At 35.8% G+C, this 16,949-nt stretch overlaps 1 protein-coding gene across 1 annotated transcript in view; it reads left to right on the top strand.

The window, feature by feature from the left end:
• LOC136030995 (riboflavin kinase-like) overlaps positions 1-15,837 on the top strand; it is a 34,564-nt gene extending 18,727 nt beyond the window's left edge. The window contains exons 3-4 of the mRNA XM_065710154.1: positions 7,475-7,577; positions 11,620-15,837. Coding sequence (XP_065566226.1) covers positions 7,475-7,577; positions 11,620-11,774 — 258 coding nt within the window. The 3' untranslated portion in view covers positions 11,775-15,837. The remainder of the gene's footprint in view (positions 1-7,474; positions 7,578-11,619) is intronic.
• The last annotated feature ends 1,112 nt before the right edge of the window (positions 15,838-16,949 follow it).

The raw sequence follows: 16,949 nt of genomic DNA, 5'->3' as shown, positions 1-16,949 counted from the left end.
AAGACTAAAGGGCAGGGTCGTATCCAGGATTTTGTTCGGGGGGGGGTCCCAAAAATTTTAAAAGACCCTTTTGTTTATATGCATTTTTTTTAGGTTTTACGACCCGGAAAAGGTTTTTTAGGGGGGGGGGTCAAGCTCCCTAATCCCCTCCCCCTGGATACGGCCTTGCCAAAGGGTGGTATGTTCATAATTTCACTGAAGAGTGCAAATAAAATTTTGGTTTTCCGGTCTCTATGTAATCTGGGGTTTTTGACAATAACGATTCTAATGGTGTACTTTTCGTTTCGACCCGATGCCATTTTTGAGGGGTTTCAGACTATTTTCGATATTTCCTGAAATTCATTTTCAAAATAATCGTTTTACTGTTACGACTAATCGAGATAATAGTTACCATTCCTGAATCAGTGACAAATAACGATTTTTTCCCAACAGCCAGTTTTTTTAAACTTCTTTTGTTACTATTGGCCATTGTTAGTTCTTTACTAGATTGCAGCTACTGCTGTTACCATGATTGAAACCGTTAGGGAGGTTTCAATCATGAAACCGTTAGGGAGGTTTCAACTTAGGGAGGAAAGTTAGAAACGCAACTAGCAATATTTGTGAAAATGCTCAAAGTTTATTTGAGAAGAGAACGGGCTTGTACAAGAAGTATTTGAGTAATAGATTATACGGGAGGACGAAGGATGTAAGGAAAGTAGAGAAAGCATCAAAGTATGAATTAGGGAGGTTTGAAGTGGAGGTTGAATTAGGGTAAAGTTGTTGATGATCTGGAACATGCAGCCAGATGGTATTATAGTAAAATATTGTGCTGACCTGTTGAAACATTGAGAGAGAACAGTCAGTTTGGATTTGTTCCTGTTAGAGATTAGATAAAAAAACAAGTTTTTTCAACTGAAAGTAAGGAGCAACATTAAAACTTAAAACGAACAGAAATTATTCCCTCATCACCTCGCTCTTTACGCTAAAGTTTTTTAGTACTTTTAAAAAAGCGTCTTATTGTTCTAATTAAACGGACCTTGTGTTTCAGGAGTCATTCTTAAAGAATTGGGGCAAAACTCACACTTTAGCGTAAAGTGTGTTTTTTTATTTGATTTTTGATCTTTTTTTAATAATGCCAGGAAATCTGGCCCCACCTCGATGTAGAAACCCACTCTCCACGGAAATATCCTCTGGACAATTCAATTTCGGTGAAAATTTACCCCGGACACTTACTCTTAACCACTCCGCGGGTAAAATTGAGACGGAAAAGAGAAAAAGAGTTTTGTAAATGAATTCTGGCAAATTCCCCCGGTGTATAATTTCTCCTGACAAGTTTACTCCCTGGAAACTGTCCTCCCCATGGAAAACACCTAGCAGAAAATTTCCCCTCCCCCTACCCGAAAATGTATGCATACATCCAAATAACAAATACTATGTTCAAACAATGGGCACATTTTTTAACTTAAAGACCTTCCCCCCGAGACTGTGGAGGAGGGAGGGGTCTTGTTATGCCCAAAGGCAGAGTTATTGGTTCTTTCAACGCTGGTGAATAAAATGGCTATTTCAAAATTTTGATCGGACGATGTTGGCAAAAAGGAGCGGGGGAGGAGGCCTAGTTGCCCTCCAATTTTTGTGATCACTAAAAAAGAGTACTAGAACTTTTAATTTTTGTTCGAATGAGCTCTCTCCCGATATTCTAGAACCACTGGGTCAATACGATCACCCCTGGGGAAAACAAATAAAAAATAAAACAAAGAAACACGCATCCGTGATCTTTCTTCTGGCAAAAAAAAAATACAAAATTCCACATTTTTGCTGATAGGAGCTTGAAACCTATATAGTAGGGTTCTCTGATGCGCTGAATCTGACGGAGTGATTTTCATTAAGATCACTTGACTTTCGGGCGGTGTTTTATCCTTTTTTCGAAAATCAGAAAAAAATTCTCAGGCTCGTAACCTTTGATGGGTAAAACTAAACTTAATGAAACCTATATATTTGAAGTCAGCATAAAAAGTTAATTCTTTTGATATGTCTATTGGTATCAAAATTCCGTTTTCTAGAGTTTTGGTTACTATTGAGCCGGGTTGCTCTGTTAGTTCGTTTACCACGAACTCTTTGACTAGTACGGGGCCACAGTTAGTGACGAGGAAAGAGTTAGGGTTGGGTGGGCTAAACATTTTGAGAATATAAACCATGATAAAGTTACAAGAAATTATAGATAGAAAAGAATGATAACATTAATGTCGCTTGTGAAGTGAAGAATTTTTATTTTATGCGAGTAAAAATTAGAAATAGTACAAAAAGAATTAAAATCGAATAAGGTCCCTTGTGCTTATAGTGTGATAAATGAGTTGTTTAAATATGGTGGTTATGAAGTTAGAGATAACTTATGAAAAGCTTAGATAAATCACTTAAAATTATGAATAGGATCTTTTGGAAAAGGGAAAGAACCTAGGGTTTTTAGAAAAAATTAAAACCGCTCCATAAGAAAGATGATAAAAGTGTGTGTGGTATTATCTAGGCATTAGCTTACTTTCGGTAGGAATTAAATTACTTAGTGGGATGCTACTTTTGAGACTTTGAGATGCTGTAGGTAAAGTTTTAAGAGAAGATAAGCGGGGTTTTAGGAAGGGTAGAGGATGTGTCGACCAAATTCACTCTTAGGCTAATAATATAGAAGGACTGAGTTATCAGACCCCTTTAGTCCTTGGTTTTATGGATTATGTGCAGCGGTTCGACTGTGTTGTTAGAAAGAGCCTTACTGAAAGTTTTATCTTTGTACGGTATACTAGACAAATATATTTAAGTTATTAGTGTTATGTAGAAGAATAATATTGCTGTCGCTAAGGTAGGAAATGAAGTTAGTAAGTGGTTTCGTATTGAGCCAAGAGTCAAGCAGAATTGCGTTGCGTTCTTTTTCCATTTATATGGATCATTTTGATGAACTATATTCTGAGGAACACGGATAAGGCTATGTGAGAGCATGGAATCTAATATTAGCAAACTTAATGTATTTTTATAATTCTTGAGTTCAGGGTGCCATAATAGATTTGAAAATTAATTTTAAGAAGACTAAGTTGCTAACGCTGGGAATAAGTGAAGGTGAAAAGGGGATTTTGGGTAGCGAGAAGATCGATCAAGTAGATGGTTTCACTTACCTGGGTAGTATTATTAGTATAGACGGTGAATGCTGTGAATATATTAAAATTAGAATCACCAAAGCCCAGGGTGTTTTCTTTTCCCAGTCGAAAAAAGTCTGGAAGAATAGGAAGATAAGTCTGCGAACCAAGATTAGAATTGTTGCGCAGATCCTTTTGGGTACCATCGGACTGACCGTATTTAAAATAGTAAGCTCTTTGGAAAATGTGGTTCAATCCCGCTTTCTAGGGCTATAGTGAGAGAAGGGTTGAGATGGCGAGAAAACGTTCTGTGGATAAAGGACGACAGATTGCCAATAATCGTACTTATTGGCCAAACGAAAAGCAGGTTGTCCCTGAGCTGGACGGGAGGAGGTCGTAAAGAAGGATTTAAGGGAAATTATAACTTCTTGGAGAGTGTAAAGAGGGAGGCTTTGAGTAGATGCGTAGCTTTGTTGGCCTCAAGTGGTTTGGTTTCGCAGTGAGTTGTTAGTGGTGGAAATAGTAGTTTGTATTTGATAGCAATGCCTTATCTCTAATTTTGTAACACAATGTTTCGAACTTGAAACTATCATCCTTGAACAGAAGAGAAATGTGGGAAATAATGGTTTTAGTAAAGACATACCCTCTCTCTTTCCGAGCAAGATCTTTAAAAAAATGCTAGACATGCTATTTAGGCCGAGTGTGTACGATCTAATCTGAATGTTAATATGGTTAAAATTTCAAAGGTCATTAGCCAGCAATTTGTTCAAAATATTGGCACGAAACGTAATTGCTGTCAGGTATTTGTATTTCCGTACAAAGCTTGATGTAATTGTTCTTCCATATGAAATGGCTATGCTATACTGTGGAATACCTGTGATGTATATAAGACTGAAATATTGAATTAGTGATTGGTCCATATCGCTTTTTGCGAGGATTCTGGCATGTTCTCGTCGCTCTTGCCTTCTTGCCTCGTGTATGGCCTTCGTAACGCTGAGGTCTCAATTGTATTCCTCAAACTAAAATACATACAAATATTTATGCAGGGTTAGTTTTTAGATTAGCTTCAATACCTGAAAATATCCATGCTATGCAAATATGTTTTTCTTTAAGACATTACATTACCAGTTTATATGATAGTCTGTGCTACACCTCTATCGATCACCTGGGCTTCACGCCTAACATATATTGTGCATACTGCATATTTATGTACTTGCTATAGACGGAGAGAGTAAGGCAAATCTTTTAATTGTTTCATTAATTTTAATTTACTTGGGCTTTCGACCCCCGCTTCACTCAGGCGGAAGCTCTGGCCTTTGGTCGGCATGCATTATGATTATTATTATACTTTTATTTCCTTTATAAGTACAAAAATTGAGAAAAAATTAATACATAAATTCTAATCATATCAACTTAAAATAACCGATTCAAAATTGTAGATGCGAGACATCACGTCACATATAAATAAGAAAAATGATGCATTGTACGTTTCTGTAGCTTTTTATTTCAAATAGAGGGAATAAATAACTGTCGCATAATTTTCACCTTTTTTTCTTGCTAGGAGAGAAGGGCGTGTCTAGGATTTTATTTCCCAGAGAGGGGTTAAAAAAAAAACCTCAAAAAACGGACCAAAAATTTGTTTAAGGCATTGTTATTAGATATTTACGAGTCAGACGAAAATTGCAGGGGGAGTTTCAAACTCTGAAACCCCCTCCCCTGGATATGGCCGTGCTAGGAGATCACACTAATTCTTTACTACCTCAAGCTGGTATTTAAATCTATTTTTGTAGTAAACTTTATTAAGTGAAAATAATAGTTACATTCTTGAATCCGCTTCAAATGGCAATTCTCCCTCACTCGACAGTTGTTGTTTTTTCAACGCTAGTTTTTAGATTTTCGGTTACTATGGGCTAGAATTCGTTCTTTGCTGCGTTGTGGTGGATGCTGAAACCATTATACTACTTTTCAAGGATGTATTACGGGTGTCTAGAGGGAAACCAAGTCAAAATTTAAGATATATAAAATATGCCACTTTAATTTGAAAAAGAGAAGAGGGCTAAAAACTTGTTAAAATTGCTGTTGGGAAGCTCACCAAAGGGAGAAGCATCGACTGGTAAAGTCTACATAATATGTCTCTTCCCATACAGCCATACAGACGAATGAGAGAACCAAAAGTCTTTCGTATATTAGCCTCTAAATGACTTATTATTCAATGTGGTGAAACTCTTCTAGAAGAATATGGAACACAAAGGTACAACGTCGAATCTGAAGAATTGAAAATTTAATCATTTCCGAAATCAAGACCCCCCCCCCATTAAGTCGATCCCCCAAGGGTATCGTTTATTGCAAAATATTGGCATTTTATACCGTTAATTTTCAGGTTTTAATTCATTCATTGAAATCACTGTTAAGTCATCAATTAACAGCGCATTAGACCGGTTAAATAAATTAAAGTCATCAATATATGCCATCTCACACTTGTCATCTCCTAACAGAAGGCATCAAACGCACTATATCAGCTTCAAATACTTCCATTGTCTCTGCTAAGCCTCATTTCCGCCGTTATCTTGCAGCGCTATACGATACTGTTCCTGTCCCCCACATCCTCTATATTGTACCCTTCTGGAACATTCTTAATAATACTGATAAATTGAAAATCTGCTCCACTTTCCTGAGTTTCGCAAAATACCTACTGAGATATCCGATTTCGACACGCAATTCAAAGCTCATCAATAGTCTGTAAAAGAGCAGATCCTACTATAGCCGTTGCTAAGCTTTTGAAATCAAAAACGCAATCAAAAGATTTCAAGACATGCTTGGAGCCGACTTCTTCAACTCTAGTTGCGTCGTCATAGTTGTATAGTGATATTTTACTTTTGTTTTGTTTTTTTCTCTTTGTTGTGCTCTATTCATCTTCTTTTTGTATGAAGACGGGTTTTCAATAATAATAATAACACCTATTTTTAACTGCTAAATAGAGAAGTGAGGTTTTAAAGTAGCAAAACAATCTTTTGACATAACTTAAAAATTCGAGGTGATAATATGCCTCCTTGTCTAACCTCTTTCTTAACTGATACTTCATCTGAAGAAATCCGAGATCCTGAAGCAATACTAATTTTAAGGTCAGGATGCCAAGAATAAACATTTTTAATTTGGCTGTATGGTAAACTGTATTTTAACAAACTAAGCAAGGCATAAGCATGTTATTATCGAACACCCTTTTATGTTCATAAAAAATAATACAACATCTCTTCCTTTATCTAGGAAGTTATAATCTGAGGAAAGCCTGTATGCGCATGATCAAAACTTGTATCTCCAGGGAAACCCAGCTGGTCAAACTCAAGTGAAATACATCCAGATTTTCCACTGAGCTCCAGCAACTAATTTAATTGAGAACCTTAAGCAATAGGCCGGAAACAGTCACAAGTTTCATACTTATCTTTTCAATGCTTCAGAACCGTGGGTACTAGACCAGGTTTAAAAGAAGCTGGGACTTAAGATGCTAAAAGAACCAAACTAAGAAAAAGAAGTTTAGCAATAAAGAGCCAGGGGTAGACTTTAAATGGTCATATGCTGTAATAATTAACATTAACCTTATTTATTACGCTATCGTAAACTTGAAGACTGGCTGGATCGATGCAGGGCACTCAGGTCTATAAGAGTTTATTGTTAAAATAAGGATCATCATCTAGTTGTATCAAGGATTAATAAAACGCTGAACTTTTGAAACGGTAAGTGTCTGCACCAAATGATACATGTAGAATGTTTGAGGAACAGATGGATTTGACATTGGAGTGCTTAGAATCTGATGATTTGGGGATGGATGAAACAATCTGACAAAATAGTCACAGACAATATTTTAGATTGTCACCTGAAAAGGAAATTTACAGAAGCAGCTATTTAAAGCAGAAACAAGCTTGAAGTTGGGCAGAAGGCTTTTGTATAAGAACGTTATGAGAGGAGTTGAGAAGGTAGTTCTAGGCCCAGTTGTTTCAGTCATATTTCATTAAATTCTTTTTATTTTACATTTTCACGCTCCTATGGTACCCCCCCCCCATATTATGAAGCCTAAAATCACTACTGAATTAGATGTGAAATGGTAGTTATGAATGAAATTGCTGAGGATCTGGACTATGCAGTCAGCGGCATGATAGTAAGATAAATCATCTTAAATATTAAATCCTGAAATTTGTGGAAGTTTTATTGACATAGTTCTAGTATAAATATCTAAATCCTAAGGAGAGTTTGTCTCGAAAGCCATTATTTACCCTAGATTTAAACTTTCTTTCCTTGTTCCCACATACTACCCCCTCACTTGCATTCCCCAAGATGGTTTGTGAATTTGTCAATCCTTAACTTTGGATTTATCCTTTCAGGAAACTCACATCTTGCATGTATTTGATGAAGACTTTTACGGCTCCTGGCTGAAGGTTGCTATAACAGGCTATATCCGACCAGAACAAACCTATAATTCACTAGGTAAGCAATGCTTTCAAATTTTTACCTGATGTTTACTTGAAAAAACTCCTGACATCTAGTTTATTTTGACTGTACTGCATACATAATATCGTACAAAATGTTATTCAATTGTTTTTAAACTTTATGAATGGAATGTGTAGGAAATTATTGGGGCGTATTTTAGACGAAATAAACAAAAATAAAACTATTCTTGCAGTAGCTAAGTAAAAAAAAAATTTTTTTTATTGTTATTAAGGACAAACGAGCAGCTGCAGAATATTGATAAAGCAGTTTCATTTAACAAAAAAAGTCATATTTAAAGTCTGTTATAACAAAAAAGTATCCACTGTTGCTAGCTTTAGGTTCTTGTCCCATCAGTTTAAAACGAGCAAATTAAATTAGACTTCACAGTTTTATTCAGCTACATTGAGCCTCTTTGGCTAATGAAGGTAAATGGCTGCAACAATGGGCTGTAAGATCTCTGTTTTTTTTTTCAAACCTCACAGTGCTAAGCACATGAAGCTTTCCATATGTCAACTGACGCTTAAAATGAATTAACAGATAGCTTTGCTAGGGTAGCACCCTCTAAGAGTTGGTTCAGGATAGACTTGCAGTACTGGGGAAAATAGTTCTTCACGTGCTCTTTTCAAGTTCCGTTCTGTTTCAGTGAGTCAGAATGGATTCTTTGCCTACGTGTTCGTCTTGTTACCTTGCCAAATAGTGGTGCAAGGTGAGAAACCCTCCTCAATAGGTGTTGAAAAGGCTATTGGACGTGCTGATATGGTTAGCTCTCTCTTTGAATCATTCATGGGATATTGTTAGCGACCACCGGCGGGCTTATGTACTGATGGCTCTGCTGGCTTTCAGTTATTTGCTGCAAATATCAAACAGTTCGTGGTAACGAACTGTAGTAAGGAGCGACCCGGCTCAATAGTAACCAAAACTAAAAAAAAATGGAATTTTTACACCAATAGCTACATCAAAAGAATCGCTTTTAATGCTTAAATTTATAAGTTTCATCAAGTTTAGTCTTACCTATCAAAAGTTACGATCCTGAGGAAATTTGCCTTATTTTATAAAATAGGGGGAAACAACCCCTAAAAGCTATAGAGTCCTAACGAAAATCACACCATAAGGTTCAGCGTATCAGAGAACCCTATTGTATAAGTTTCAAGCTCCTATCTACAAAAATGTGGAATTTTGTATTTTTTGCCAGAAGGCAGATCACGGATGCCTGTTTATTTGTTTGTTTGTTTTTTGTTTGTTCGTTTTTTTTTGTTTTTTTTTTGTTTTTCCCAGGGGTGATCGTATCGACCCAGTGGTCTTAGAATCTTGCGAGAGGGATCATTCTAACTGAAATGAAAAGTTCTAGTGCCCTTTTTAAGTGACCAAAAAATTGGAGGGCACCTAGGCCCCCTCCCACGCTAATTATTTTCCCAAAGTCACCGGATCAAAATTCTGAGATAGGGATTTTATTCAGCGTAGTCGAAAAACCTTATAACTATGTCTTTTGGGACGACTTAATCCCCCACAGTCCCCGTGGGAGGGGCTACAAGTTACAAACTTTGACCAGTGCTTACATTAGTAATACTTATTGGGAAGTGTACAGACGTTTTCAGGGGGATTTTTAGGTTGGGGGGGTTGAAAAGAGGGGGATATGTTGGGGGAACTTTCCTTGGAGGAATTTGTCAAGGGGGAAGAAAATTTTCATGAAGGAAGTGCAGGATTTTCTAGCATTATTTAAAAATAAAACAATGAAAAAATAAATATGAAAAGGTTTTTTCAACTGAAAGTAAGGAGAAGCATTAAAACTTAAACGAACAGGAATTATTACGCATATGATGGGCTCACCTCCTCCTAATACCCCGCTCTTTACGCTAAAGTATTTTTTAGTAATTTCAACTATTTATTCTACGGCTTTTGTGATTCAGGGGTCATTCTTAAGAAATTGGGACAAAATTTAAGCTTTAGTGTAAAGAGAAAAAAAATAACAATACATTCACTAATTACTTCAAAGAGGGTAAAAAGTTAACAGAAAGTGGGTTAGTAATTGGGCAGTGACTTGACCCGGATAATTGCATGCTATAAAATCCCAAAAAAAGGTTCACACATGTATCTAGATTCTTAATAAATATTCTACTTTTGCCAGAAATCCCAAGAAACCATGGGGAAATTAAATATTTCACAAAATTTCGGGGGGCCCGAAGGCCCCCCTACTGCGTACGTGCCAGATTATAATAAACTACAGACAGCATGTGTTGAGTTTCGTGTAAATGTCGTCCAGATGTTGAAGGTGTCGGACGTGCAAAACTTTCGATATATTTCAATGCATATATGTTTATGCCCTGTGTACATATCAATGGTTAAGATATATATATATATATATATATATATATATATATATATATATATATATATATATATATAAATAGTAAAAAGCTTTTTGCTTCTTTCCTTTACTTTTATGTATTTATTGATTGTGGGCTATCATTGAGAAAAGGTCCTGGAAGCAGTTACGGAAACAAGCGGCTTTTTGTGTAAGCTTGTTTGGTTTGGTGTTTAAATAAAACATCCCGAGATTTTCGAATTGTATCTATGTTTGAAATGGAAAGACAGTGTAGTCTTTCAGATTATTTATAAAAGTCATACTATTCGGTAGAAAGCCATCCAATAATTTCTGCCGTCCATAAGATCTGAATAGCCGATTTTTAACCTAAGACAGTAAAGTATGGATATTCTCATTTCTGGATTACTTTACTTAGTGTAAATTTTATCGAGTTGTTGTTTTGTGTTGACCGCATAAACCTTCTGAAAATAATGGTGAGTTCACATTAGTATATTAGTAAACGCGGACCTGGAAAAGCAAACATTAGGCTGTAGCTTTATAGCTTAAAAGAAAATCGGTATTGGGTACAGGAGTCGTCGATCTCCTGGATCCCTGCCTTGGACTTGGAGAGCTATGGTGATTGAGGGTAAATCATCTGACGCGTCTGGTATTCCATCATAGGTTTCTCTAGGTACCCATTTGGAGCTGATTCGACTCTGACTGAGCTTGCAGAGTCACACCATTGGCCCAAACTAAAGAACCAGTAACACCAGGTCTAGAACACCTGTATTTACGGACACAAGACTCCCTGTTCAGCTCATAACTTCATAGCAGTTTGAATAAATAATTTTTTATGTACGTATATAGTTTTCAGACGTGACAAACCTTCTCAGACAGACCGTGGATGGAGAGATTGCCAAAAGAACTCTTAAAAAAGACCTTGAATTAATTTTTTGGCCCCCCCCCCCTCTCCGACATACATACATAAGTATTTTATCGGAGGAAAAATAACAATTTTAAATAAGCAGAACAATATATACCCACAATATATTTAGGGTTTTCAGAGGGCGGGCCAGGAGGCCCTCCCTGGGCATATCCCTGCCTCCCACCGGGCCTTGAAAAAAAAATCCTAGGGTCGAAAATATATGTGCCTACATCATGGTGAAAATTATACTCGGAATCTTTTCACACTTGGATTTTGAAAATAGTGTATGTTCCAGACTTATGGATGAAGTCAAAAATCTGTTATGATTAAGAAAAATATGTTATTTTTCTTTGAGTTAACGTGAATTTTAGAGGCTAAGGGATAATTTGGTGCTCAGGCTTGGGGTACCTTTTCAAAACATGTCTGAATTTTGTTCCAATTTTGGATGAATTGATAGCCTTTACAGAAGTATAAATTATCTTTGTAATATTTACGACGTTCATTGCCAATTATTCAACGTTGTCAATATGTCAATTTCTCAAATTTTTGGTAAACTGAGTGCAGCCAAATGACATAATATGTCATTGTTGAATATGAAAACATTGTAGACGAGTCATCAGTCTCATTCATTGTCTGTATGTCAATTGTTCAACGTCGTCAATTCGTTGTTCCAATTTCAAATGATTCCAACTAGTTGCAGTTACAATGGTATAAAATACCATTGTTCAATATGTCATCGTTTTAAATGTATCATTTAATGTCAATAAGTCAGTTGCTCAACATAGTCTATAAGTCATCTTTTCCAATTTTAGAAGAGCTAATAGCCGCAATCCACAATGACATAAAAGTAGCTGGAGAAGAACTTGAACAACCAGAGATGTTGAAGTACAAATCAGATCCATTTTTCAATGCAGCTCCTGATAAAACAGCACCATCTATAGACAGTATCAACAACCACAAGCTGTGAAAATTCGCTTTCCCGCTCTTTTTTCAGAGCTTTTAGTGAAAATTTTGTTTTTGTTTTAGATGGATTTCTGTTTCATTTTTGAACATTTCAAACCAGTGTTCTGGCTTGTAGGATTATTATTATTATTTTGTCATATGTTTTATTTTTTTTAACTGAATTTAAGATTTTTTGGTTTGAAAGACTGATCAGTTAGTTTATTGATGTAGGTTTTGGCAGCCCTCCTAATATTCAACTTTATTATAAGAAAAATGAAGACAACCAATAAGATTTCACCAGACTTTTAGCTTTATTTCTATACCAACTGCATTATAACTACAGACAGGGGAGTGCTGATAAGGAAAATCCGCCCCAAAAATGCCCCTTTAAATATTTTTAAGGAAAAAAATGGAATCAATTACCAGAATTTTCGAAGCAAAAAATAATTTTTTAAGCTTCCTGCTACCTCCCCCCTTCGTTATTTTAAATACCCACCTTTGAGTTGCATCAACTCAGTTGGTTACCTTATTTGCATGTTCATAAATTCCTGTTATTTGCCAAGTCTTGACTAGCTCTTTCCAATGTTTGCCTCCTCCCTCCCCTTTGAAAAATTTATAATCTCAGGGAGTTTCAATTATGTGTGTATAGTTATGGTCATTTTTTGGTCGTACTCTTTCTCAGTCAGGACCAAATCTCCCCCTCCCTTCCGGGGGAGGGGAAGGAGTGATTTGATCTACATTTTTGAAAGTGTAGTTTTACATGCAGATGCATAGGAATATGATAAATAAACATATTCCTGAAAAACTTTGTTTCATATCTTTAAAAACGTAGCTCAACTAAGTAAATGAAACTCAGAGTTTTTTTTTAATTTAAAATTTGAGCTGATAGTTTCATTCAATTGACTGTGTGATTTGCTTCAAAGTGTTAAATAAAGCTTGTACGGAAGGTGACTATTTACCCTTATCATGTTTTTATAAAATAAAAATAAACTATACAGTAAAATAAATTCTTAAATCGTAAAAACTATGACCATAAAATAAATTAAAATCGTAAATAGATTAAATCGTACTGTATAATAGTGATCATAGCGATTGTTATACTCTTATAATATTAAAAAAGAAAGCTTGACTAGAAAGTCATTGCTTACCCTTATAGCATTCTTATTTAGTCGTCAGGCCTCTTGTTCCTTGCTCCGGGGCAAATAAAAATGCCCCTAAACTCAACATAGTTAAATTTAGTTTTACAAATGAGATACACAAAGGGGATTTTTGGAATACTCTTATAATATTAAAAAAGAAAGCTTGACTAGAAAGTCATTGCTTACCCTTATAGCATTCTTATTTAGTCGTCAGGCCCCTTGTTCCTTGCTCCGGGGCAAATAAAAATGCCCCTAAACTCAACATAGTTAAATTTAGTTTTACAAATGAGATACACAAAGGGGATTTTTGGAATACTCTTATAATATTAAAAAAGAAAGCTTGACTAGAAAGTCATTGCTTACCCTTATAGCATTCTTATTTAGTCGTCAGGCCCCTTGTTCCTTGCTCCGGGGCAAATAAAAATGCCCCTAAACTCAACATAGTTAAATTTAGTTTTACAAATGAGATACACAAAGGGGATTTTTGGAATACTCTTATAATATTAAAAAAGAAAGCTTGACTAGAAAGTCATTGCTTACCCTTATAGCATTCTTATTTAGTCGTCAGGCCCCTTGTTCCTTGCTCCGGGGCAAATAAAAATGCCCCTAAACTCAACATAGTTAAATTTAGTTTTACAAATGAGATACACAAAGGGGATTTTTGGAATTGGTACCTATACTTGTTACGGTTTTAAAATTTTTTTCTTAAAATATCATGCTATTATAGAGCTTTGAGCTACCGTGTGTGCATTGATAAATATATTTTAAATTAAATGAATTAAAATCTCTTCTCTGGAACATATTGTCCAAGTTGTAATATCCTATTTCATTTATACTGGAAGCACTTTAAATAAGTAATAAATTAAAATAATAATATTTTTTAATACTTTTTATACTAAAAATGGAAGAGGCAACTACCCCCTACTTATATTTTGTAAAAATGCCTTTACCGTATTTTCAAAATAGCTTTGGAATGTTGTCACTGCAAAAACTATAGAGTTACTGATAAAAATAGCTGCAAAATAAATTAGCTTGCATTCTTTATATTAATACATACCCATGCTGCTACCCAGCCTGACAGAGCATTGTTGCTGTGATTGTAAACAAGCATTCTGTTTCTTCTGGCTGCAGGTTTTTTTATTTAATGAAATAGCATCAAAAGTAGACATTTCTAGAACCAATAAAATAAACATGTTTACACGACAGAGAACACACATCCACTGATATAAAGAACTGAATACAGTACTTGCTTGCACATGTGTCACCGTTTGAAATTCTTTGGACAGATCTCGCTAATGCCATCTTTAAAAAATGAGAATGTGCTCAGGGTAGAAATTTGTAAAAATAAAATAAAAAATAACGTTTGTACACAAATGTGCCCTTTCAGTCAAAGGGGATTATTTATTTTTGCTTTAGTGCAACTAAAACGTGCAAGTAAAAGTAGTTAAAGGGAGACAACAAACAGTTGTAGTTTGTTTAATTTTGTCCTTAACTAATTTTTTTCTGAGTAGTAGATAACGTTGCTTGTCTTGTTTTTGTTATCAAAGACAAGCTTCAGTATCTATTCATGCCTGTTTGATACCAGTGACGTTCAATCGAAGGGGATTTTCTCTCCCCCTTGATTTTATTCCCCCTCCCCAATTTCGGAAATTACCGTTTATGAGAAATTTTATTGACCTGTGTCCTTTTTTAGCGGAAGTTGCCTCCCCCCTTAAATTTTGAAAAAATATGTTTTGCCTTCCACCACCCCCACCCCTAAATTTAATGAGTTGACGCTAATGGTTGATAAACTTTGGTACAGGTATTCCACATATGTATGATCTTATGACTTTTTCTAAGGCCTTGGTTATTAAAAATGGTAATAATACAATGATTTTTCATGTTGTAGAATAAAACTACTCAAACACCGGTGTCCTTATGGTGGTTGGTTGTCTTCGTCTACTTTGATGTAAACATCTCAAGTAACATTGAGTAGTGCATAAAGCGTTGAGGAAAAATCTTAGAAGGGCAGTAACTTTTGAAAAAAAGCTACATACGATCTTTAGTTGGTATGCAGCTAATCTATTTAGATTTTGACTAGGAGTGATCATTTTGGTGCAATCGACTTGTTATTACCCGACAAATAATGAAATAAACGTAAGAAGTGCAATAACCTATTTTCGAAAAGACTTTAGTTATATTTAGTTGGTTGGTGCGCTGGATTCGGGATCCTTTGTCTGAGAGGACGAGGGTTCGAATCCCAGTGTACCCAATTCTTCAGTTGGGACGGGGGTCAGTGGCGTGACTCTGTAAGCTTAGCCAGAGTCGACCCAGCTCTAAATGGGTACCTGGAGAAATCTGGGGAAGGTAAACAGGAAGGGTGTGCGAAAGCACAGGATGGCTGGCCCCCAACCCCCCATTGCACTTCCTGACTGAAGGGCCATGAAACGGAGATCAGCACCGCCGGTAGGGACTGTAAAGTCTAATGCCGTATCCTTTACCTTTTTAGTTATCCCACTGTCGATTTATGCGTGTTTTCACCTAGAACGGTCATTCAGGTGAAAAAGACTTCATATTATTCTTTTTCTATTTGTTAAATGAGTGATGCTAATTGGAGTTTAGAGGACATAATGCCCCCCACATCGGTAGATCTGCCAAAAATTGTCGTATTGAATAAATCTTTTCATGAACGCATTTAGTACTTGTGGAACAAGTTATTTCATTACTGTTTCTGCTAATTTCATTTACTGTTTTAGATCTAACTGTAACAAATACAATCTTTTTAAATGTTTTAAATCTAGCTTTGTTAACTAGGGTACCTCTCAGGTATTAAAGGCTTGCCAGGAAAGTCCAGCAACTATATTATAGTTTACTTTATATATGCTGAATATTCCGAGGAGTGCGTCTGTTGCGATTACCTTTTTCTGTTGGTATTTTTATATCTATGACAAATAAAGGTGTATCGGATGATTGTATGCCATATTTTGTATTTAGAATACTTACATAAGGATTGATTCAGTGGCGTAATTTTCTCAAAATCCTGGGGAGGGAGGGGGCGAGGTGGAGCCACTTTACCCAAAGCAAGGGAAAATAACAGTGAAAACTGAAAAAGGAATAATTACTGTTTCTTACAAGTTTGAATGTAGCTCCTTATTTTCAGTTATAAAACTTGTGTTTTTGTTTTAATATTAAGATTAACCAAATTAACAGCTACCATTCCTAATGTATATTTTCTTTCTTCCTAGGGCGAAAGAGTTTTTTTAGAAAGCGTCTCTGAAGTTTCCGTTACTATGGGCCGTGGTTCGTGCTTTACTAGGTTAGAAACATCTCTGCAACCATGATCTTTTTTTCTTATTTGTGTGTCTACAGAAAACAGAGAAAATACTCAAAGAATCTTCCCAAAATTACAGAGGCTAATAATAGCATGCACAAGTGTGATATATTACGAAAAAGCATACTTAACAAAATTGACAAAATATGCATTTAAGCCTTTGTGGTCTGACCTAGCTTGATTAATGTCTCATCTATGCACACAAAGTAGTGGCAGCAATTCACAGTGATGTAGAGGGGGGCTTTCAGTGGGGGAGGGTTCACTCTCCCTCTTCAAGCCTGATGCACAGGTCTACGTTTAAGTGGGTGTCGTAAAATGTCTCTTTCATTGGAACAAAAACATGAAAAGAACTTTTTAAGCCTATATTTTTAATTTATATTTGATATGAATCGAGGGGGGAGGCAGTCCAGCCCACATTAGGAGAAATTTTGCTCAATACACTCTACTCATGGGGGCATGTTCAACATTCTTTCACTTAGCTTACACCACAGTACAGATATCTTGACACTACGATGATAGTTAGACGAATCGAGTCAATCGTTAGACGAAGCCGGAACGCGATGTACCTCCTCCGGAGAAAATCTGATGTAACTGCTCCAAATGAAAGGAAAACAAAGAATGAATTTACAAGGCAAATCAAGGTAAAAATAAGTTTTATCTAAACAAAGCCATAACATGATTACATTTGATAACGAAGTTAGGCGCTTCGCATTGATATTTCAGTTCCATAGTTATATCAATTTTTTCTAAA

Source organism: Artemia franciscana, chromosome 9, assembly GCF_032884065.1.
Source record: "Artemia franciscana chromosome 9, ASM3288406v1, whole genome shotgun sequence".
NCBI lineage: Eukaryota > Metazoa > Arthropoda > Branchiopoda > Anostraca > Artemiidae > Artemia > Artemia franciscana.
The sequence above is the reverse complement of the archived record's forward strand: the minus strand, read 5'-3'. Positions and strand labels throughout refer to the sequence as shown.